The sequence below is a fragment of the Salvelinus fontinalis genome, chromosome 29, assembly GCF_029448725.1.
Source record: "Salvelinus fontinalis isolate EN_2023a chromosome 29, ASM2944872v1, whole genome shotgun sequence".
NCBI lineage: Eukaryota > Metazoa > Chordata > Actinopteri > Salmoniformes > Salmonidae > Salvelinus > Salvelinus fontinalis.
Genome location: NC_074693.1, coordinates 32,057,035 through 32,080,926, shown reverse-complemented (window position 1 = coordinate 32,080,926; position 23,892 = coordinate 32,057,035). Strand labels below are relative to the sequence as shown.

The following is a 23,892-nucleotide window of genomic DNA, read 5'->3' as shown; positions in this document are numbered from 1 at the left end:
ATGGCCCCATTCATTCTTTCCTTTACACGGATCAGTCGTCCTGGTTCCTTTGCAGAAAAACAGCCTCAAAGCATGATGTTTCCACCCCCATGCTTCACAGTAGGTATGGTGTTCTATGGATGCAACTCAGCATTCTTTGTCCTCCAAACACGACGAGTTGAGTTTTTACCAAAAAGTTATATTTTGGTTTCATCTGACCATATGACATTCTCCCAATCTTCTTCTGGATCATCCAAATGCTCTCTAGCAAACTTCCGACGGGCCTGGACATGTACTGGCTTAAGCAGGGGGGCACGTCTGGCACTGCAGGATTTGAGTCCCTGGCGGCGTAGTGTGTTACTGATGGTAGGCTTTGTTACTTTGGTCCCAGCTCTCTGCAGGTCATTCACTAGGTCCCCCTGTGTGGTTCTGGGATTTTTGCTCACCGTTCTTGTGATCATTTTGACCCCACGGGGTGAAATCTTGCGTGGAGCCCCAGATCGAGGGAGATTATCAGTGGTCTTGTATGTCTTCCATTTCCTAATAATTGCTCCCACAGTTGATTTCTTCAAACCAAGCTGCTTACCTATTGCAGATTCAGTCTTCCCAGCCTGGTGCAGATCTACAATTTTGTTTCTGGTGTCCTTTGACAGCTCTTTGGTCTTGGCCATAGTGGAGTTTGGAGTGTGACTGTTTGAGGTTGTGGACAGGTGTCTTTTATACTGATAACAAGTTCAAACAGGTGCCATTATTACAGGTAACGAGTGGAGGACAGAGGAGCCTCTTAAAGAAGAAGTTAAAGGTCTGTGAGAGCCAGAAATCTTGCTTGTTTGTAGGTGACCAAATACTTATTTTCCACCATAATTTGTAAATAAATTCATAAAAAATCCTACAATGTGATTTTCTAGATTTTTTTCTCATTTTGTCTGTCATAGTTGAAGTGTACCTATGATGAAAATTACAGGCCTCTCATCTTTTTAAGTGGGAGAACTTGCACAATTGGTGGCTGACTAAATACTTTTTTGCCCCACTGTACTTATCACAGGAGGTTGGTGGCAACTGAATTGGGTAGAACGGGCTCGTGGTAATGACTGGAGCGGAATTGGTGGAATGGTATCAAATACATCAAACATGTTTTACATGTGTTTGATGCCATTCCATTTACTCTGTTCCAGCCATTATTATGAGCCGTCAAAAGCCCACTGCTACTTATAAGTTAAAGGTTGGGAAAAAATCAAGAGAATTTGTCAAGCAGTTACATTGATATCCACAATCAAGAATGCCTTCATGTTCTTTCTTTATATACAGCACATAGTACCTACATGTGGAGTGATTGATCCCCATTGAAACTAGCAGACTTGCAGTTCAGTACCAGGGAAATGCACCTATGGCAAAATACTAACTTGTGGAATGAATTGATCAACAGCATTTTGGCCAGAGACATGAACTCACACACACTTGCGCAAACAATGTAACTAACACTCAATAATACAGCCATACAATCATTGCATCAGTCCATATCTTTTTCTCACACACCGCACGCGCACGCATGCACACACACACACACACACACACACACACACACACAAACAAACACATTGCATTCATTACTGGCGGAGTGTATCAATCAAATCATCTCTTGCTGAATTGTCGTTGTTATACTCTAACATAGCCCTGTACACGTTAAATCATGTTTTCCCTCTAGAGAACGGAGACTAAAGCCGCAGCTGAAAGCTGGTGTCCAGTATAAAGTCTTCCACAAACGTGGAAATGCTCTAATTGATTGACAAACTCATTTAGGAACACACAAACGGAAACTGTCTCTTCCAGATTCACATTATAGTCATAGGTCGAAAAAGTATCCGAAGGGCGAAGAGAACATCCACAGTGTGTGTGTGTGTACTTCCATTCTAGTAACAGGTGAGACGGTTAGAGAAACTGCATTGACTATCCATGTCCAATAGAGGTCGCTGTTGGTCCAGGTGTGGAGTGTAACAGGCAGGGAGGCAGATCCCTCAGGTTTCTCCTGTTTCTTCCCTTCATCAAAGTTTAATAAATATCTGACAGACAGGGACAAGCATGAGCATTAACCAAACCTTAGCCGCTGTAATCCTACACAGAAACACACTCTCTCTAACGAGCTCTAACGCCCCACATAATCAGTCAAGAATAATTAAGAGTAATTAACACAAAGCTTAGCATATTGCTGTTTTCTCTTTCTGTAACACATGATTTCCAGTGCTCTATTTGTGACACTCGTTTGTGCACGGGTTGATGGTCACCACACTTGTAACTGAATGTTAGGGATTGTTCTCATATCGTTTGATTGTAATTGACACCAGAGCTACTGAAGGTACCAAGACACACTGATGGTTATTGTAAATAAGTTCACAGAGTTCCCTCTAAGTTAAGAAAGGGAACTATGTAGGAATGTGACTTAGGGCTCTGTTCAATAGAAATTGAAAGGTCATTTCCTATTGAGCTGACATATGCACCGTTTACCATGAATGCAGTCTTCCCTAACGCGGGAATGTTGCCTTTAAATTTCAATCACACCGTTAATGCTGAACTTCTGCGATACGGACTGAAGAGAGCCCTTGTCATTCTCGTGAAACAAATCCACTTCCTCTTTCAGGACACAGCACCTACAAGCTGTTTGGACACACCTTTAAATCTAGAGAACCCTTGACTGACTAATGAAACACTAAATTCCTGTCACTTCCTCATTCGCGCACACAGCTCACCTCACTGAGCAAAACCCACACGTCAGAGTTGCTGTGTACCAGTAGACGTAAAGCAGAGATGGGCTGCATCTGTGCGTCTATCTGTCCCTCCGCCATCCCATCCACAAAGGAACCTACAAACATAAGACAAACATTCAATAACATATTAGTAACCTGAACGTAGCATTATTCTGAAAACCCCTGGCAGAATATACAGTCTATTATAACAGTAATCAACTCTATAACCAGTCATGTACAAAACATCCCACAGTGTGATATAACATTTTAACAATTGGAGTTTCATATGAGACTATTGTCTATGAGGAAGTCTGTTAGTTATGTATGAATGGATTGGACTCTGACATCAATGGAAGGCTTCTAAGGTGTGTCCGTGCCTTTGTTCTTCTCTGCTGTGTTGGTACTGTAGTCTCTGTGTGTTTCTCTCTCTCTCTCTCTCTCTCTCTCTCTCTCTCTCTCTCTCTCTCTCTCCTCTCTCTCTCTCTCCTCTCCTCTCCTCTCTCTCTTCTCTCTCTGGTTTCCACTAATTACCACAGCCACAAAATTGTTTATATCATAAAAAGTAATATAAACAAAAATGTACTTTTGGTCTTAATTTAAGGTTAGGGTTAGCAGTGTGGTTAAGTTTAAATCACATTTTAAGAAGATAAATTGAAGAAATATGTGGGGTTTATGACTTTGTGGCAACTATTGACGACCCTTCCCACTTACAGCAGTCATCCACTTTACAGCTAGCACGCTAGCTTCGCCCTCATGTCGGTGTTAGCAAGCAGGTTAGGTAGTGCTTGGTATCAACAGCCAATCCAGTAGGGGTTGGAAACTATATAGTGAGCTTTGATTGGTTAACAACAACGCAACATCGCGGAGTACGCAACAAAAGTTCCACTTTGTGTCTCCTGACCGCTCCTGTCTCAGCCTCCAGTATTTATGCTGCAGTAGTTTATGTGTCGGGGGGCTGGGGTCAGTTGGTTATACCTGGAGTACTTCTCCTGTCTTATCCAGTGTCCTGTGTGAATTTAAGTATGCTCTCTCTAATTCTCTCGTTCTCTCTTTCTCTCTGAGAACCTGAGCCCTAGGACCATACGTCAGGACTACCGGGCATGCTGACACCTTGCTGTCCCCAGTCCGCCCGGCCTTGCTGCTATTCCAGTTTCAACTGTTCTGCCTGCGGTTACGAAACCCCTACCTGTCCCAGACCTGCTGTTTTCAACTCTTAATGATCGGCTATGAAAAGCCAACTGAGATTTATTCCTGATTATTATTTGACCATGCTTGTCATTTATGAACATTTTGAAAATCTTGGCTCTCTCTAATTTTCTCCTTCTCTCTTTCTCTCGGAGGACCTGAGCCCTAGGACCATACGTCGGGACTACCGGCCGTGGTGACTCCTTGCTGCCCCCAGTCCGCCTGGCCTTGCTGCTATTCCAGTTTCAACTCTTCTGCCTGCGGTTATGGAACCCCTACCTGTCCCAGACCTGCTGTTTTCAACTCTTAATGATCGGCTATGAAAAGCCAACTGAGATTTATTCCTGATTATTATTTGACCATGCTTGTCATTTATGAACATTTTGAAAATCTTGGCTCTCTCTAATTTTCTCCTTCTCTCTTTCTTTCTCTCGGAGGACCTGGGCCCTAGGACCATGCGTCGGAACTGCCGCCCGTGGTGACTCCTTGCTGTCCCCAGTCCGCCTGGCCTTGCTGCTATTCCAGTTTCAGCTGTTCTGCCTGCGGTTATGGAACCGCCACCTGTCCCAGACCTGTTGTTTTTCAACTCTTATTAATGATCAGCTATGAAAAGCCAACTGAAAATTATTCATGATTATTATTTGACCATGCTTGTCACTTATGAACATTTTTGAACATCTTGGCATAGTTCTGTTATAATCTCCACCCGGCACAGCCAGAAGAGGACTGGCCACCCCTCATAGCCTGGTTCCTCTCTAGGTTTCTTCCTAGGTTTTGGCCTTTCTAGGGAGTTTTTCCTAGCCACCGTGCTTCTACACCTGCATTACTAGCTGTTTGGGGTTTTAGGCTGGGTTTCTGTACAGCACTTCGAGATATTAGCTGATGTACGAAGGGCTATATAAAATAAAATTGATTGATTGATTGACTTTCCCCAACTTTGGTCCCGCCTTGTTCACGCTCCCTCGCCCATGTTTGCGTCATCCAACGGTCCCCGCCCACTTCGCTTCCCTTCATTGAAAACGAATGGGACTCCGTTGTTTCATCACCCCCCAACGTGCTAGATGGATTTCTGCCATTAAGGGGAACATTGACTTTACATTTCCATCCCGCTTTAAAAGCTCAATGCGGATTGAATAGGGCCCTTGTACCATATCAGTACTATACAACTTCAGTTTTTACAGGAAAAGGCGGAGTTGGGACATCAGGACACAGTAGCATGTTTAAACATCCCCTGGACACAAAATAGTACCAAGCAAGTGAAGGTTATTTTGAATGAGTGCATTTCGCAAGTGGCAAGTTTGCATCAACTTCACTAAAACCACTGCAAAGGTTTTTGCCTGCAAACTTTGGTTTCGAATCGCGTTGTTTTGGTATGTCTAAGTAGTGATATGTTGGGAGAGTTGTCTTTCTGAAGAGGATGTTAATTCTTCTTTTTTCTCCCTTTTTGAAGTCACCAAGAGAATCCGTCATTAATCCTAGTCCTACTGCTGTTGCCGCTCTAGGTCTAGTATTTCCAAGACTACTTCTCGCTCTCGGTCTCCGTGTAACTCTATATCCGTCTCCCTTAGCTTTCCCTTCTTCTGGCTCTTCAACAATTGGGTCTTATATCAGGTGTGTAACAGCTAATTAATATAGAGTCGATGTCCACACCCCCGTGTAAATGTAATAATAAAAATCCCTGTCATAATCCATCTGTTTAAACTGACAATCGGTCTTCTCACAAGCTAATGTGACCCCATACAGTGCCTTTGGAATGTGTGCAGACCCCTTGACTTTTTCCACATTTTGTTACATTACAGCCTTATTCTAAAATGGATTAAATAAATAAAAATAAAATCCTTGTCAATCTACACACAATACCCCATCAGGACAAAGCAAAAACAGGTTTTTAGAAATGTTTGCAAATGTATTAAAAATACATAAGTATTCAGACCCTTTGCTACGAGACTCAAAACTGAGCTCAGGTGCATCCTGTTTCCATTGATCATCCTTGAGATGTTTCTACAACTTGATTGGAGTCCACCTGTGGTAAATTCAATTGATTGGACATGATTTGGAAAGGCACACACATGTCTATGTAAGGTCCCACAGTTGACAGTGCATGTCAGAGCAAAAACCAAGCCATGAGGTTGAAGGAATTGTGCGTGACAGGATTGTGTCAGGGCACAGATCTGGGGAACGGTACCAAAAAATGTCTGCAGCATTGAAGATCTTCAAGAACACAGTGGCCTCCATCATTCTTAAATGGAAGACGTTTGGAACCACCAAGACTCTTCCTAGAGCTGGCACTCCAGCCAAACTGAGCAATCGGGGAGAAGGGCCTTGGTCAGGGAGGTGACCAAGAACCCGATGGTCACTCTGACAGAGCTCTAGAGTTCCTCTGTGGAGATGGGAGAACCACCATCTCTGCAGCACTCCACCAATCAGGCCATTATGGTAGAGTGGCCAGACGGAAGCCACTCCTCAGTAAAAGCCACATGACAGCCCGCTTGGAGTTTGCCAAAAGGCATCTAAAGGACTGAGAAACAAGATTCTCTGGTTTGATGAAACCAAGATTGAACTCTTTGGCCTGAATGCCAAGTGTCACGTATGGAGGAAACCTGGCACCATCCCTACCGTAAAGTATGGTGGTGGCAGCACCATGCTGTGGGAATGTTTTTCAGTGGCAGGGATTGGGAGACTAGTCAGGATCTAGGCAAAAATGAACGGAGGAAGGTACAGAGAGATCCTTGATGAAAACCTGCTCCAGAGCGCTCAGGACCTCATACTTGGGTGAAGGTTTACTCATTCCTTTGACTCATTCCTCTCTGCCTCCTTCTTTCCACTCCTCTCCTCTTTTGACCTCACCCTCTCACCTTCCCCCCCCTACTCACAAGGCAGGCAATACGCTTGACCTCATCTTTACTAGATGCTGTTCTTCCACTAATCTCATTGCAACTCCCCTCCAAGTCTCCGACCACTACCTTGTATCCTTTTCCCTCTCGCTCTCATCCAACACTTCCCACACTGCCCCTACTCGGATGGTATCGCGCCGTCCCAACCTTCGCTCTCTCTCCCCCGCTACTCTCTCCTCTTCCATCCTATCATCTCTTCCCTCTGCTCAAAACCTTCTCCAACCTATCTCCTGATTCTGCCTCCTCAACCCTCCTCTCCTCCCTTTCTGCATCCTTTAACTCTCTATGTCCCCTATCCTCCAGGCCGGCTCGGTCCTCCCCTCCTGCTCCGTGGCTCGACGACTCATTGCGAGCTCACAGAACAGGGCTCCGGGCAGCCGAGCTGAAATGGAGGAAAACTCGCCTCCCTGCGGACCTGGCATCCTTTCACTCCCTCCTCTCTACCTTCTCCTCTTCTGTCTCTGCTGCTAAAGCCACTTTCTACCACTCTAAATTCCAAGCATCTGCCTCTAACCCTAGGAAGCTCTTTGCCACCTCCTCCTCCCTCCTGAATCCTCCTCCCCCTCCTCCCCCCTCCTCCCTCTCTGCTGATGACTTCGTCAACCATTTTGAAAAGAAGGTCGACGACATCCGATCCTCGTTTGCTAAGTCAAACGACACCGCTGGTTCTGCTCACACTGCCCTACCCTGTGCTTTGACCTCTTTCTCCCCTCTCTCTCCAGATGAAATCTCGCGTCTTGTGACGGCCGGCCGCCCAACAACCTGCCCGCTTGACCCTATCCCCTCCTCTCTTCTCCAGACCATTTCCGGAGACCTTCTCCCTTACCTCATCTCGCTCATCAACTCATCCTTGACCGCTGGCTACGTCCCTTCCGTCTTCAAGAGAGCGAGAGTTGCACCCCTTCTGAAAAAACCTACACTCGATCCTTCCGATGTCAACAACTACAGACCAGTATCCCTTCTTTCTTTTCTCTCCAAAACTCTTGAACGTGCCGTCCTTGGCCAGCTCTCCTGCTATCTCTCTCAGAATGACCTTCTTGATCCAAATCAGTCAGGTTTCAAGACTAGTCATTCAACTGAGACTGCTCTTCTCTGTGTCACGGAGGCGCTCCGCACTGCTAAAGCTAACTCTCTCTCCTCTGCTCTCATCCTTCTAGACCTATCGGCTGCCTTTGATACTGTGAACCATCAGATCCTCCTCTCCACCCTCTCCGAGCTGGGCATCTCCGGCGCGGCCCACGCTTGGATTGCGTCCTACCTGACAGGTCGCTCCTACCAGGTGGCGTGGCGAGAATCTGTCTCCGCACCACGTGCTCTCACCACTGGTGTCCCCCAGGGCTCTGTTCTAGGCCCTCTCCTATTCTCGCTATACACCAAGTCACTTGGCTCTGTCATATCCTCACATGGTCTCTCCTATCATTGCTATGCAGACGACACACAATTAATCTTCTCCTTTCCCCCCTCTGATAACCTGGTGGTGAATCGCATCTCTGCATGTCTGGCAGACATATCAGTGTGGATGACGGATCACCACCTCAAGCTGAACCTCGGCAAGACGGAGCTGCTCTTCCTCCCGGGGAAGGACTGCCCGTTCCATGATCTCGCCATCACGGTTGACAACTCCATTGTGTCCTCCTCCCAGAGTGCTAAGAACCTTGGCGTGATCCTGGACAACACCCTGTCGTTCTCAACTAACATCAAGGCGGTGACCCGTTCCTGTAGGTTCATGCTCTACAACATTCGCAGAGTACGACCCTGCCTCACGCAGGAAGCGGCGCAGGTCCTAATCCAGGCACTTGTCATCTCCCGTCTGGATTACTGCAACTCGCTGTTGGCTGGGCTCCCTGCCTGTGCCATTAAACCCCTACAACTCATTCAGAACGCCGCAGCCCGTCTGGTGTTCAACTTTCCCAAGTTCTCTCACGTCACCCCGCTCCTCCGCTCTCTCCACTGGCTTCCAGTTGAAGCTCGCATCCGCTACAAGACCATGGTGCTTGCCTACGGAGCTGTGAGGGGAACGGCACCTCCGTACCTTCAGGCTCTGATCAGGCCCTACACCCAAACAAGGGCACTGCGTTCATCCACCTCTGGCCTGCTCGCCTCCCTACCACTGAGGAAGTACAGTTCCCGCTCAGCCCAGTCAAAACTGTTCGCTGCTCTGGCACCCCAATGGTGGAACAAACTCCCTCACGACGCCAGGTCAGCGGAGTCAATCACCACCTTCCGGAGACACCTGAAACCCCACCTCTTTAAGGAATACCTAGGATAGGATAAAGTAATCCTTCTAACCCCCCCCCCCCCCCCCTTAAAAGAGTTAGATGCACTATTGTAAAGTGGTTGTTCCACTGGATATCATAAGGTGAATGCACCAATTTGTAAGTCGCTCTGGATAAGAGCGTCTGCTAAATGACTTAAATGTAAATGTAAATGTAAAAGGTTCACCGTCTAACAGGACATCGACCTTAAGCACACAGCCAAGACAATGCAGGAGTGGCTTCGGGACAAGTCTCTGAATGTCCTTGCGTAGACCAGCCAGAGCCCGGACTCGAAACCGATCGAACATCTCTGGAGAGACCTGAAAATAGCTGTGCAGCAACGCTCCCCATTGTTTGTAGGTGACCAAATACTTATTTTCCACCATAATTTGCAAATAAATTCATAAAAAATCCTACAATGTGATTTTCTGAATTTTTTTGTCTCATTTTGTCTGTCATAGTTGAAGTGTACCTATGATGAAAATTACAGGCCTCTCTCATCTTTTTAAGTGGGAGAACTTGCGCAATTGGTGGCTGACTAAATACTTTTTTACCCCACTGTAACACATCCTAGATCTGAATGAATGAAATATTCTTATGAAATACTTTTTTTCTTTACATAGTTGAATGTGATTTACAACTAAATGTAAATGAATGTACAACAAAATCACACAAAAATTATCAATGGAAATCAAATTTATCAACCCATGGAGGTCTGGATTTGGAGTCACACTCAAAATTAAAGTGGAAAACCACACTACAGGCTGATCCAACTTTGATGTAATGTCCTTAGAACAAGTCAAAATGAGGCTCAGTAGTGTGTGTGGCCTCCACGTGCCTGTATGACCTCCCTACAACGCCTGGGCATGCTCCTGATGAGGTGGCGGATGGTCTCCTGAGGGATCTCCTCCCAGACCTGGACTAAAGCATCCGCCAACTCCTGGACAGTCTGTGGTGCAAGGTGGCGTTGGTGGATGGAGCGAGACATGATGTCCCAGATGTGCTCAATTGGATTCAGGTCTGGGGAACGGGCGGGCCAGTCCATAGCATCAATGCCTTCCTCTTGCAGGAACTGCTGACACACTCCAGCCACATGAGGTCTAGCATTGTCTTGCATTAGGAGGAACCCAGGGCCAACCGCACCAGCATATGGTCTCACAAGGGGTCTGAGGATCTCATCTCGGTACCTAATGGCAGTCAGGCTACCTCTGGCGAGCACATGGAGGACTGTGCGGCCCCCCAAAGAAATGCCACCCCACACCATGACTGACCCACCGCCAAACCGGTCATGCTGGAGAATGTTGCAGGTAGCAGAACGTTCTCCACGGCGTCTCCAGACTCTGTCACGTCTGTCACATGTGCGTGTAAACCTGCTTTCATCTGTGAAGAGCACAGGGCGCCAGTGGCGAATTTGCTAATCTTGGTGTTCTCTGGCAAATGCCAAACGTCCTGCACGGTGTTGGGCTGTAAGCACAACCCCCACCTGTGGACGTCGGGCCCTCATACCACCCTCATGGAGTCTGTTTCTGACCGTTTGAGCAGACACATGCACATTTGTGGCCTGCTGGAGGTCATTTTGCAGGGCTCTGGCAGTGCTCCTCCTTGCACAAAGGCGGAGGTAGCGGTCCTGCTGCTGGGTTGTTGCCCTCCTACGGCCTCCTCCACGTCTCCTGATGTACTGGCCTGTCTCCTGGTAGCGCCTCCATGCTCTGGACACTACGCTGACAGACACAGCAAACCTTCTTGCCACAGCTCGCATTGATGTGCCATCCTGGATGAGCTGCACTACCTGAGCCACTTGTGTGGGTTGTAGACTCCGTCTCATGCTACCACTAGAGTGAAAGCACCGCCAGCATTCAAAAGTGACCAAAACATCAGCCAGGAAGCATATGAACTGAGAAGTGGTCTGTGGTCACCACCTGCAGAATCACTCCTTTATTGGGGGTGTCTTGCTAATTGCCTATAATTTCCACCTGTTGTCTATTCCATTTGCACAACAGCATGTGACATTTATTGTCAATCAGTGTTGCTTCCTTAGTGGACAGTTTGATTTCACAGAAGTGTGATTGACTTGGAGTTACATTGTGTTGTTTAAGTGTTCCCTTTATTTTTTTGAGCAGTGTACATTTAAACTCAGTTTTTCAAGTTATCTGACATTTAATCCTAGAAAAAATTCCCTGTTTTAGGTCAGTTTGGATCACCACTTTATTTTAAGAATGTGAAATGTCAGAATAATAGTAGAAAGAACGATTTATTTCATCTTTTATTTCTTTCATCAAATTCCCAGTGGGTCAGAAGTTTACATACACTCAATTAGTATTTGGTAGCATTGCCTTTAAATTGTTTCACTTGGGTCAAACGTTTCAGGTAGCCTTCCACAAGCTTCCCACAATAAGTTGGGTGAATTTTGGCCCATTGTTCCTGACAGAGCTGGTGTAACTGAGTCAGGTTTGTAGGCCTCCTTGCTCGCACGCATTTTTTCAGTTCTGCCCACAAATTTTCTATAGAATTGAGGTCATGGGCTTTGTGATGGCCACTCCAATACCTTGACTTTGTTGTCCTTAAGCCATTTTGCCACAACTTTGGAAGTATGCTTGGGGTCATTGTCCATTTGGAAGACCCATTTGCGACCAAGTTTTAACTTCCTGACTGATGTCTTGATGTTGCTTCAATATATCCACATAATTTTCCTTCCTCGTGATGCCATCTATTTTGTGAAGTGCACCAGTCCCTCCTGCAGCAAAGCACCCCCACAACATGATGCTGCCACCCCCGTGCTTCACGGTTGGGATGGTGTTCTTTGGCTTGCAAGCATCCCCCTTTTTCCTCCAAACATAACAATGGTCATTACGGCCAAACAGTTCTATTTTTGTTTCATCAGACCAGAGGACATTTCTACAAAAAGTACGATCTTTGTCCCCATGTGCAGTTGCAAACCGTAGTCAGGCTTTTTTATGGAGGTTTTGGAGCAGTGGCTTCCTCCTTGCTGAGCGGCCTTTCAGGTTATGTCGATATAAGACTCGTTTGACTGCGGATATAGATACGTTTGTACCTGTTTCCTCCAGCATCTTCACAAGGTCCTTTGCTGTTGTTCTCGGATTGATTTGCACTTTTCGCACCAAAGTACATTCATCTCTAGGAGACAGAACGCGTCTCCTTCCTGAGCGGTATGACGGTTGCGTGGTCCCATGGTGTTTATACTTGCGTACTATTGTCTGTTCAGATGAACTAGGTAACTTCAGGCGTTTGGAAATGTTTGTGACTTTGCTACTTACAGGCGTACATTAGCATATTATTTCAGTTATGGACTATCAAATATGAAACGGTTACCTTTTTTTTAATGTATTATTGTTATGTACTATTAGCGCTATGTACCTCTCTCATTCTTTCTCCTCACCTGCCTTCCTCTCTTCTACTTATCCCTTACCTCTCCCTCGTCTCTCGCTCTCTCCATTAATCGTATTATTTCAGTTATGGACTAGGTGAACTTCAATCTACTGGAAGACTACTCTATAATATGCTTTAATATTATCTTTTTTTTTTATTCCAGTTGAATTTGGAAAACAATATCCCTGAGATTGTTGTATAATCTTTTGGTTGTGATAGCGATGAATGAGACAATGTATTCCCCTAACCGTATTATTTGAATAAAATTATTGTTTTATTGATATTATATTACTTGTGTATGTCTTTCCTTGTCATATGTAAGAATAAATGCCATTTGTAATATGTTTCGGTGAATATATGTGTTTAATATGCTATCCAGATAAGTGTCTGATCACGAAAGATCCATAGGATTCTAGAAAAATACCAGTGTTCACTAAAACAACTGTATCTCATTCACAGTAAAAGGTATTACTATTCTGATTTCAGATTTTCAACCCTTACAAAATAAGGCTCAATATGCTCTCAATCTTTCTCGTTCTTCATTAGGAAGTTGTGTAAATGACAGATGTTTCTTGATTGATGTGGTGCTATTGTATATCATATCATTTGAAAGAGCTGTTTCTCAGCTTTCAAAATATGTATCATGTTTTTGACAGCAGCAAATTAAGCTCATTAATGCACGCAAAGGTCATGGTCTCAGTAAATTCAGGAATTCCTAAACTCAACTATCGATGATGCAATAATGCCAATATAGCGATTTACAGTTACAATTAGCTGGATTTCTAAAGCCTAGTGTTTCCATTCCGCTGATTTATGATTCAGCAAAGCTTAGTCTTTCCTTATCTCTCTATTTGCACTATCTCAATCACAGAAGGCATTAAGAGGGTCAAAGGTACAGTTATACAGACAACCAACCCCCACCACACAGACACTACCAGGGTAGAGTCCGATAGCTATTCTAGTTATTGTATTTCTATGATTCCGAATAATCCAGACACAGAACAACACCTTGATGGAGGTGTGTCTGCCCGTCTTACCCTGACAAGTTTTTGTGTCTATAAGGCCAGAGATGACAGAGAAACCACTAGCAATCAAAGGAGATCAGTTTTTCCCGACCACATCACCTGACCAGGAATAAGAATATTAAAACGCATGTACCAATCACTATGAAGCCTCCGTAAGATCCTTCGTATTGAGGTGACTGGCCACCCACCAGTCTGTCTCTCACCGAGCTCTGGAGAGGAAAAACACATGTTAAACTGTGTTACAATGGACCTATGTCTTCACTATCTCAGATCGCATCAGCAGAGCTGTATAACGCCTATGTCAATATTCATTGCACTATGCCGTTGGTTCTGCTCCACAGAAATATACAAATAGAGCTATATTTTAATAGTTCTACGAAACACAACCATTAGATAACTGAAGTTCTATGGAGTACAGTCATTCAAATGACTGTACTCACAACCACGATATGATCAGAAGTCTATGGAACACTTCCGCTATAACACTAGAACTAGAATGGGAATGTTTAAGATACATAAAGTTCAGCTACTGAAGGTACCAAGACACACTGATGATTATATTGATGACATTATGAACACTGTGTGATTCTTTTATTTTTGACTTTGTATAAGACTGTAGTGTATGGACAGGAGTGAAAGTTTCATATTTTGTGTTGATTTATCTCAAACACACACACACACACACACACACACACACACACACACACACACACACACACACACACACACACACACACACACACACACACACACACACACACACACACACACAGGCCATCAGCGTGTTAGCAGATAGCATATGGTGGTTGGTGTTTCCTGTCATCTTGTTACTTAGTCCCCAGGACCTGACACCAGAGAGTCACATTAGTCTCTTAGACCAGCTCCATGACACTGCAGTCACCAGAGATCACTCACTCACTCACTCACTCACTCACTCACTCACTCACTCACTCACTCTGCAGTTAGTATGACCTCCATGGCACTCACGTCACTAGGGAGCACCTCCACGGTGGTGTTATAAAACTTGTCTCCATTGATCTCAATGTTTCCGCTGCGAAACAGGTACCTGGAGAGACAAGATTGGATCATAGGAGTCATTACCTACTGTAGAATTGCAACAGTTGGGCTGACTGGTCAAAATAGAATATACCTCTGTCATATATCCCTCTCATGCCATTAATGACCACGATCAACAAGTGTCAACTAACTCAATACCTACAATGTATTTGCTCATAACTCGTAATTGCCTTTAACTCCGTTCTAGTTGCTTTGAGACATTCCCTGTGTGTCTAATCACAGTGTGGTATTAAATCAAATAACATTTTCTTGATCGCATACACATATTTAGCAGATGTTGCGGGTGTATCAAAATGCTTGCATCAGTGCATGGCAAACATGACCTATTGGAGTCCATTGTGAGAAGGAGTGTGACAAGTGGAAGACAAAGTCCTGTTGCACAACCTTTATACAAGCAAGCACACAGAGGGAACTGGAGTCAGCGTCGGGAAGGCCATTTTTTAAATGTGACCTGTGGTTGAAGTTCAAATAAAGGTGTGTGTGTGTGTGTGTGTGTGTGTGTGTGTGTGTGTGTGTGTGTGAGGTGAGGTGAAACAGCTAGCTCACTAGTCTTTAGTTGATTTGAATTTGTTCAGCTGCAGACAAACAACCGGACTACACGTGCCCCTATCCTGTCCCTGACCGTGAGAAGACACATGCTAGTAACTCCAAAGTCATTTATCGTATTCATTTCCAACGCAGTTCGTTACATTTCAAGCTACAATAGAGAAACAAGTCTGAAAATAAAAAGTTGTTAATGAAAGGAAATAGCACCAATCTTTAAGGGTTCTTTTTTCACAAGAGGACAAAGGGCTACCGATATCTGTTCACGTGCCTGGTGTTCACGTTCACGTGCCTGGTGTAGGCTACTGTGGGGGTATGTGTGTGTCCACTGACCCAGTGACAGTGCGTGGCTGCGGGAAGCTGAGCAGGATGAAGTCTTCAGCGGTAGGGGTCAGGCCCCAGAAGAAGTCCTGGCCCTCATAGGCCCTCTCCAGGGTGTGCTGCTGGTAGTGCTTCAGACTACTGCTCAGCTCTGCAGGAGGGTTACTGTGGGCAGCAAACAGTGGCACCTTCCCAAAGTCCTTATCCTGCTCAAACACAATGGAGGGAGAGAGACATTTTAATTATAACTGCCACTAACTGAGTTTATCTTGCACAAACACACCAGAGAGAGATAATCTTACTTTCAGTTTCTGTACTTTCCCAGGCAGAGAGGAGTGAAGGCCTACATGTTGAAACAGAGAGGGTTTATATCTCAGCTTGAGCAGGCCCTTCTGCAGGTTGCAGTCTTTCTGGACAGGACAAAACAAGATGAAAAGCCCATCAACTCTCCATCCAATAAAGGAATTGTTCATTCACAAACTCAGGTGTGCAAGACGCGTGGACTCTACATTAGATTATCGTTTGCATTTCATTCTCTTGAACAGAAAACTTTCTTTTGCTGAGCACAACTCACCGCATCTTTTTCTGGGTTGCAAGCCTTCACCCACAGAATGTGGTCCAACAGCCAATCAATGGGTTTGTCTTTGTGGAACATCAGAAAGAACTCTGCTATCATTGGTAGATCACGGGCTCGGAACATCTTGCCTGATGCAGACAAACACACACACACAAACCCACAAATTAAAATAAAATGACTTTACGACAAGGAAGAAGAGTCATGAGTATATTGTACATACCAGTGGAGGCTGATGAGGGGAGGATGGCTCATAATAATGGCTGGAATGGAGTAAATGGAATGGTATCAAACATATGGTTTCCATTCACTTCATTCCAGCCATTATTATGAGCCGTCCTCCCCCCAGAAGCCTCCACTGGTACGTATCCACTTCTTTGAGTGTGTTTTCTCAGTAAATAACCTCATGAACTAAAGGTAATAAATCAATTGCATATGTTCACCTGCTTTCGTTTCCACAGTTGTCTTACAGTAGAAACAAGTGTTTATCTAAAAACGATCAACGACGACCTCCTTTTCCAGACGCACGCACGCGCGCGCACACACACACACACACACACACACACACACACACACACACACACACACACACACACACACACACACACACACACACACACACACACACACACACACACACACACACACACACACACACACACACACACACACACACACACACACACACACACACACACACACACACACACACACACACTCATGAGCATAGACTCACCGATGAAGCCGAGCTGAGAGAACTCCAGGAACATCCAGTCATCCGAGGCCAGTGATCTGACGTATGTTTTCATGGCCTGAGAGTAACCAGGCTTAGCCACAATGTCATCTTCCAACTGACAACAACATATTTTTTCAATGAGGATGTGTTCATAAAAATATGATTTCAATTCACTTTCTAAATTCATATTTAAATGGAACAACTCACATACAGTTACACAGACAGACTGACTGACCAATCAGAGAACTCTGACCCCCACCTGTACATAATAGGTTCCCTTCTCATGTGCGTAGAGCATCAGAAAGCTGTAGTCCAAGTTCTGCTTGGTGCGCCATCTGAAAACAACCACAATACAAACCACTTACTTCAGGTATACATGATGTGCTAGACCTTTTTGTTTTCATGATTTTAAGACCACACATCTGTATGTGTTGGGTTGTGTTGTGTTTGGTTGTGCATGCGTCCGTTTCTCACTTGACTCTATCCTTGGAGTCTCCAAAGGTTTCCCTGAGTCTGCGGAAGTTGGGGTAGAAGTACTGAGAAGGGGACACTACCTCCAACAGGCCTGAGTGCACATCCTTAGGAAAACTACAGCCACACACAACAGGCAAACACAGGTAAACTACAAAACACATTGAAGAAACAGACTAACAACAACAAAAACAGCCAAAATAGTCCAACTAAAATCCCAAACAACCAAAACATCTCACTTATGCTTAATGAGTTCTGCTACGGTGTTGACGTATTCTGCATCCATCTGAAATAAAGAGACAGAGAGAAGGGGAAATTAATGAGAAGGGGTAATCCAGTGAAAGTTTAAACATGAGGTCATATTACTAAGAGTGGTGTGTTCGTGTGGAATAGAATCAGTATAGATGAAACATGAGAGCTACAATATACTGAAGGTGTCTTGTGTCTTGACTCCTGTGTGTGCTCATATCCTCAGACACACAAACACTACACAACCACTACGCAAAGTTACCATCAATTGGGCAAACCTTTGAGTTGGAATGCAAATATGCAAAGCAGTTGCAGGGTAGTTGTGACGCGAGTGGTCACAGTTGAACATTAGGAGCTGAAACGGCCTTAGGTCTTGAAATCAAGAACAGGAAATTCCCGTTACATGCCCATCAGTTTCTGTAGTTCAAGTCTAGTGTTAAAGCATACACACCTCATGTTCTGAAAGGCTCGGTCACACATTCAATATGTTTAGCAGGTCTTTTGATGGAATCTAATCACTTTGTTTTTCTAATCCCTCCATTTTCTGCTTGAATAATAATAGGTCGGTTTGACCCTAAGGAGAGATCTGGCCAAAGTCTGGGGCCCCAACCTCAAGCCACATTTATTTAATTTTTATTCAACCTTTATTTAACTAGGCAAGTCAGTTAAGAACAAATTCTTATTTACAATGACGGCCTACATCGGCCGAACCCTAACCCGGATGATGCTGGGCCAATTGCGCGCCACCGTATGGGACTCCCAATCACAGCCGGTTGTGATACAGCCTGGATTCGAACCAGGGTCTGTAGTGACACCTCTAGCACTGAGATGCAGTGCCTTAGACCACTGCGCCACTCGGGAGCACACATTAGCCCATCTACAAAGTCACTTCCTCTTATGCTTAACATCTAGAAAGACACTTCTACATGACCTGATGGGCCCCAATTGTTATTGACGTTAAGTGAGGTTTGATTGGCAAAGACTGTCACGTGTGTCCATATGCCTCTATCAGGGTACGTGAGCAAGTTACCTCGGCAACAAAGACGATGATGACGGTGTCTTCTCGTTCAGAAGGTGAAAGGTCGTAGAGCAGGGAGTTCAGGGTGCTAACCAAGTAGCTCTGCTTCTGACGCTTCACCGTAGGGATCCCCAATACCAGGGACACTGACGCACGCGCACACACACAGGGAGGGAAGGAAGGAAAGAACACAGTAAATAGCCTTATCTGCTGCAGATTTCAAATTTCCAGAGCTATTGATAACACAGGTGACGTTCTGGCGAAGAAGGAATAAAGTCCACACAGAGCAGGGAGGGTGAGGTGGGTGGATAGAGGTTACAAGGTGAAATCCACACCAGGTTGTGTAGCCTCTCACTTTAACACAACCCCTACTGTTTGTCAAAGAGGACATATTTACGCAGACACATTTTTACATGTAATACATTTCTACACACACACACGCACACGCACACACAGTGATTAAGACAGAAGGATGTGTCTTTCACCTCCAGCCCGGCCCTGTCCCAGGACGACGTTAGGATTCAGGCTGTCTGCGTGGTCCCGTAGGTGGGGCAGGTAGAGGTAAGCATTGGGCAGTCTGGGGGAAAGCAGACCGAGTCTTCTCTTTATCAGTCCTTCTACACTCCACACCACCAGAAACCAAACCAAACACACAATGAACGGTCAGACATAAAAAACACTTAATCCTTTTTTATTACAGCAGTACTTTAACAGAGTGCGGAGAGAGGTCTATTAGCGTTGTTGGTAATGTTTAAAAGGCTTATCTCGGCTTCACAAAAGTAAACAAACTTGGGAGGAGAGAGATGGAAATAAGGAAAGAGAAAGAAAGAAAGTAAGAAAGAAAGAAAGGAGAGAAAGAAAGAGATAGGGAAAACACTGCCATTGACCAAAAACATGTGGATTCAAGAGGGGTAGTTTTATTTCTGCCCATCTGTGACCAGCACTGAACATGAATTGAAAGTAAAGGATCGTCCTCAAACTGGATCCACAAAGTACAACGAGCCTTTACACAGATGACAACATGGTTGTCCTGTCACCTATGATCTAAATGTATACTGATGATAACTTGTCTCTGTCACCTCACCTGTGATATTAGTGGAGGAGTTGTTGCTTGGTATGGTGAGGTTCCTCAGGCTGGTCAGCAGACTGCTGAGCTCCCTGTACACCAGCTCCCCCCTAGACTCTGCAGCCAGCAGACGTTCATACAGCTGGATCATCTTAGGGTCGTAGGGGGGTTCACCCTTGTCTACCCACATGCACAAAAACACGCACCCACACATACAGTTGCATGACAGAAAGAGTCGGGAGGAGAGATAGAAACATTTAGAGAGAGGATAACAGTTACAAGTCTATGTTTAATGCATGGATTTGAAAAAATTTCAGTGACATCAAATTTTCTGAAGTATTGAGTAGTTGGGTGCAGGATAACAAAAGGTATAGCTCAGCAAACTGCATGTACAGTAGAATAACCACACACACAAACACACACACGCTTACTCCTCCCCCCAAAATTAATTAAGATAATACTCCCATAGCCCCATTCCACTGCCGGGATTTCCATGACAACCCCATTCATACTACATAGTTCCTCAAAGGACACTCCTGGTGTTTTAGTTGCCGGGTTAAACGCCTAAAGCAGGAAAGGGGCAAGTGAAATGGTGTGTACATTTCCCAGAAAACAAGGAATTCACACTTTAGTAGTCTTTCTTTAAGTCATTGAAGTATTGCATCATGTAAAACTGGTACCATGGTATAAAGTCACCATTACTTTTACTCTGTGTGTGCATGTGTGTGTGAGAGAGAGAGAGGGGAGAGAGAGCGAGAGCGAGAAGAGAGAGAGGAGCTAGAATCAAATTGACGTTTGTTGCACCTGGTGTACATTTCTGATTGTAACAGGTTGAGTGATCTGGTGTTGCAGAATCATGGAAATAGGCCTACCTCCAGATTGGAACCATTGGAAGGTATATACAGTTGAAGTCGGAAGTTTACGTACATTTAGGTTGGAGTCATTAAAACTAGTTTTTCAACCTCTCCACAAATGTCTTGTTAACAAACTATAGTTTTGGCAAGTCGGTTAGGACATCTACTTTGTGCATGACACAAGTCATTTTTCCAACAATTGTTTACAGACAGATTATTTCACTTATAATTCACTGTATCACAATTCCAGTGGGTCAGAAGTTTACATTCACTAAGTTGACTGTGCCTTTAAACAGCTTGGAAAACTCCAGAAAATTATGTCATGGCATTAGAAGCTTCTGGTAGGCTAATTTACATTATTTGAGTCAATTGGAGATGTACCTGTGGATGTATTTCAAGGCCTACCTTCAAACTCAGTGCCTCTTTGATTGACATCATGGGAAAATCAAAAGAAATCAGCAAAGACCTCTGAAAAAAGATTGTAAACCTCCACAAGTCTGGTTCATTCTTGGGAGCAATTTCCAAACGCCTGAAGGTATCACATTCATCTGTACAAACAATAGTACACAAGTATAAAAATCATGGGACCACGCAGCCGTCATACCGCTTAGGAAGGAGATGCGTTCTGTCTCCTAGAGATGAACGTACTTTGGTGCGAAAAGTGCAAATCAATCCCAGAACAACAGCAAAGGACCTTGTGAAGGTGGGGACAAAGATCGTACTTTTTGGAGAAATGTCCTCTGGTCTGATGAAACAAAAATAGAACTGTTTGCACATAATGACCATCGTTATGTTTGGAGGAAAAAGGGGGAGGCTTGCAAGCCGAAGAACACCATCTCAACCGTGAAGCACGGGGGTGGCAGCATCATGTTGTGGGGGTGCTTTGCTGCAGGAGGGACTGGTGCATTTCCAAAAATAGATGGCATCATGAGGAAACAAAATGATGTGGAAATATTGAAGCAACATCTCAAGACATCAGTCAGGAAGTTAAAACTTGGTCACAAATGGGTCTTCCAAATGGACAATGACCCCAAGCATACTTCCAAAGTTGTGGCAAAATGGCTTAAGGACAACAAAGTCAAGGTATTGGAGAGGCCATCACAAAGCCCTGACCTCAATCCTATAGAACATTTGTGGGCAGAACTGAAAAAGCGTGTGCGAGCAAGGAGGCCTACAAACCTGACTCAGTTACACTAGCTCTGTCAGTAGGAATGGGCCAAAATAAAATAAAATCAAATTTATTTATATAGCCCTTCTTACATCAGCTGATATATCAAAGTGCTGTACAGAAACCCAGCCTAAAACCCCAAACAGCAAGCAATGCAGGTGTAGAAGCACGGTGGCTCACATTCATCTGTACAAACATTATTGACCCAAGTTAAACAATTTAAAGGCAATGCTACCAAATACTATTTGAGTGTATGTAAACTTCTGACCCACTGGGAATGTGATGAAATAAATCATTCTCTCTACTATTATTCTGACATTTCACATTCTTAAAATGAAGTGGTGATCCAAACTGACCTAAAACAGGGAATTTTTACTAGGATTAAATGTCAGGAATTGGAAAAACTGAGTTTAAATGTATTTGGTAAAGGTGTATGTAAACTTCTGACTTCAACTGTAGGTATACAATTCAACATATCAATCAATATATAAAATATACTGAACAAAAATATAAACGCAACATGTAAAGTATTGGTCCCATGTTTCATGAGCTGAAATAAAAGATCCCAGAAATGTTCCATATGCACAAAAAGCTTCTTTTTTTTTTGCACAAATTTGTTTACATTCCTGTTAGTAAGCATTTCTCCTTTGCCAAGATAATCCATCCACCTGACAGGTGTGGCATATCAAGAAGATGATTAAACAGCATGATCATTACACAGGTGCACCTTGTGCTGGGGACAAATAAAGACCACTCTAAAATATGCAGTGTTGTCACACAACACAATGCCACCTATGTGACAAATTTTGAGGGAGCATGCAATTGGCATGCTGACTGCAGGAATGTCCAACGGAGATGTTGCCAGAGAATTTAATGTTAATTTCTCTTCTTCACCTGTGGGATCGTCTAAGCCCAGCCACCCTGACAGCTGATGAAGCAGGAGTATTTCTGTCTGTAATTAAACCCCTTTTGGGGGGGGAAACATATTCTGATTGGCTGGGCCTGGCTCCTCAGTAGGTGGGCCTATGCACTCCCAGGCCCATCCATGGCTGCGCCCCTGCCCAGTCATGTTAAATCCATAGATTAGAGCCTAATGAATTTATTTAAATTAACTGATTTCCTTATATGAACTGTAACTCAGTAAAATCGTTGAAACTGTTGCATGTTTAGTTTATATTTTTGTTCAGTATATTTATCTTTAAATATTACCATTCGAAAACTGATACAGCAGTTCTGCACAAGCGTTTCACCTTTTGAAAGTTTGTAGCCTAATTGAAAGTTTGTAGCCTAATAACTAGTGTTACACGTGCGATATTTTACCATTTCCATTATAAGCGGTGAACCAGGTTAGAGAGAGAAAAACAGAAGCCAGAAGACATCCAAATTTGACATGGGTGAGCCTCATCTCATCTCTCAAACTGTCAATAGAAATATTCCGTCTGATTTTGGTCTATGACGAAAACAGCGCTGCCGTTGCGTTCAAATGATAATCCACTCAGGTTATTCTCGCGTTTGCTCCTGTCATGACACTGCAAACTATTCAGCCCCAGGTTAGTCGTCAGAAAGTCCGTGCCTAGACAGTGTGCACTGATAAAAGCCTGAAAGTCACTCCCTTATCTCTACATATAATTTAACATACAACGACAACCCCTGGCTAGCCTACTAACTCAGGACGTGTGACATTTTCCTGGAAAAGTGATGACACTTGAGCTGCACCTCTTTCAGTTGTGTTCTCAACCCCATCTGCTGGGCATATTTGGAACTGCGGGATTTTTTATTCCAGAGTGTTTCGTTTTTCTAGAAAGTCCTACCGAGAATAACCAACACTTTGAAATGTCAATAGAGGGATTGGTTGTTTAGCAACAAAACTGACGCGTGCGCAACTATGTAGCAAAACAGACAGGGTTGGCTTAGGCTGTTGACAATATGTAAACTATATTTTGTCTCCAAATGTTTATTGAAAACAGAAATATATTTGCACAATGAGCACTTGTTGTCTCTCAAATACATTGTCACAGCCAGCTCTAACTAGCTAACGAGCATCTTCTTGGACATCTTTAACCTGTCCATGTCCCAGGCTGTAGTCCCCACCTGCTTCAAGGAGACCACCATCCTCCCAGTGCCCAAGAAAAACAAGGTGACATGCCCTGATCAAGGCCCTTCTCCCCCGATTGCTCAGTTTGGCCAGGTGACCAGCTCTAGGAAGAGTCTTGGTGGTTCCAAACTTCTTCCATTTAAGAATGATGGAGGCCACTGTGTTCTTGGGGATCTTCAATGCTGCAGATATTTTTTGGTACCGTTCCCCAGATCTGTGCACCGACACAATCCTGTCACGCACAATTCCTTCAA

At 44.3% G+C, this 23,892-nt stretch overlaps 1 protein-coding gene across 2 annotated transcripts; it reads right to left on the bottom strand.

The window, feature by feature from the left end:
* Positions 1-1,259: 1,259 nt before the first annotated feature.
* LOC129827843 (alpha-1,3-mannosyl-glycoprotein 4-beta-N-acetylglucosaminyltransferase B-like) lies at positions 1,260-23,216 on the bottom strand. 2 transcript variants are annotated; one of them, XM_055889072.1, is made up of 15 exons: positions 22,864-23,216; positions 19,540-19,701; positions 18,941-19,072; positions 18,468-18,601; positions 17,428-17,474; positions 17,192-17,305; positions 16,977-17,052; positions 16,718-16,832; positions 15,982-16,112; positions 15,710-15,817; positions 15,420-15,613; positions 14,454-14,532; positions 13,600-13,675; positions 2,724-2,836; positions 1,260-2,039 (listed from the first exon to the last, which is right to left on the bottom strand). In XM_055889072.1, exons 1-15 carry the CDS (start codon positions 22,946-22,948, stop codon positions 2,022-2,024), a joined length of 1,584 nt encoding a protein of 527 aa, XP_055745047.1. In that variant the 5' UTR covers positions 22,949-23,216; the 3' UTR covers positions 1,260-2,021. The 2 variants fall into 2 exon arrangements, with proteins under 2 accessions (XP_055745047.1, XP_055745046.1); XM_055889071.1 differs by having other exon boundaries at positions 1,260-2,836.
* Between the last annotated feature and the right edge of the window lie 676 nt (positions 23,217-23,892).

Coding starts and splice junctions, on each gene's coding strand:
- LOC129827843 (XM_055889071.1), bottom strand. CDS start 22,948: ATGAGGCTCACCCATGTCAAATTTGGATGTCTTCTGGCTTCTGTTTTT. Junction 15,614..15,709: donor GGAAAGTACAGAAACTGAAA/GTAAGATTATCT, acceptor GTGTTTGAGCAG/GATAAGGACTTTGGGAAGGT. Junction 2,837..13,599: donor CGGAGGCTTCATAGTGATTG/GTACATGCGTTT, acceptor TTATGTTTGTAG/GTTCCTTTGTGGATGGGATG.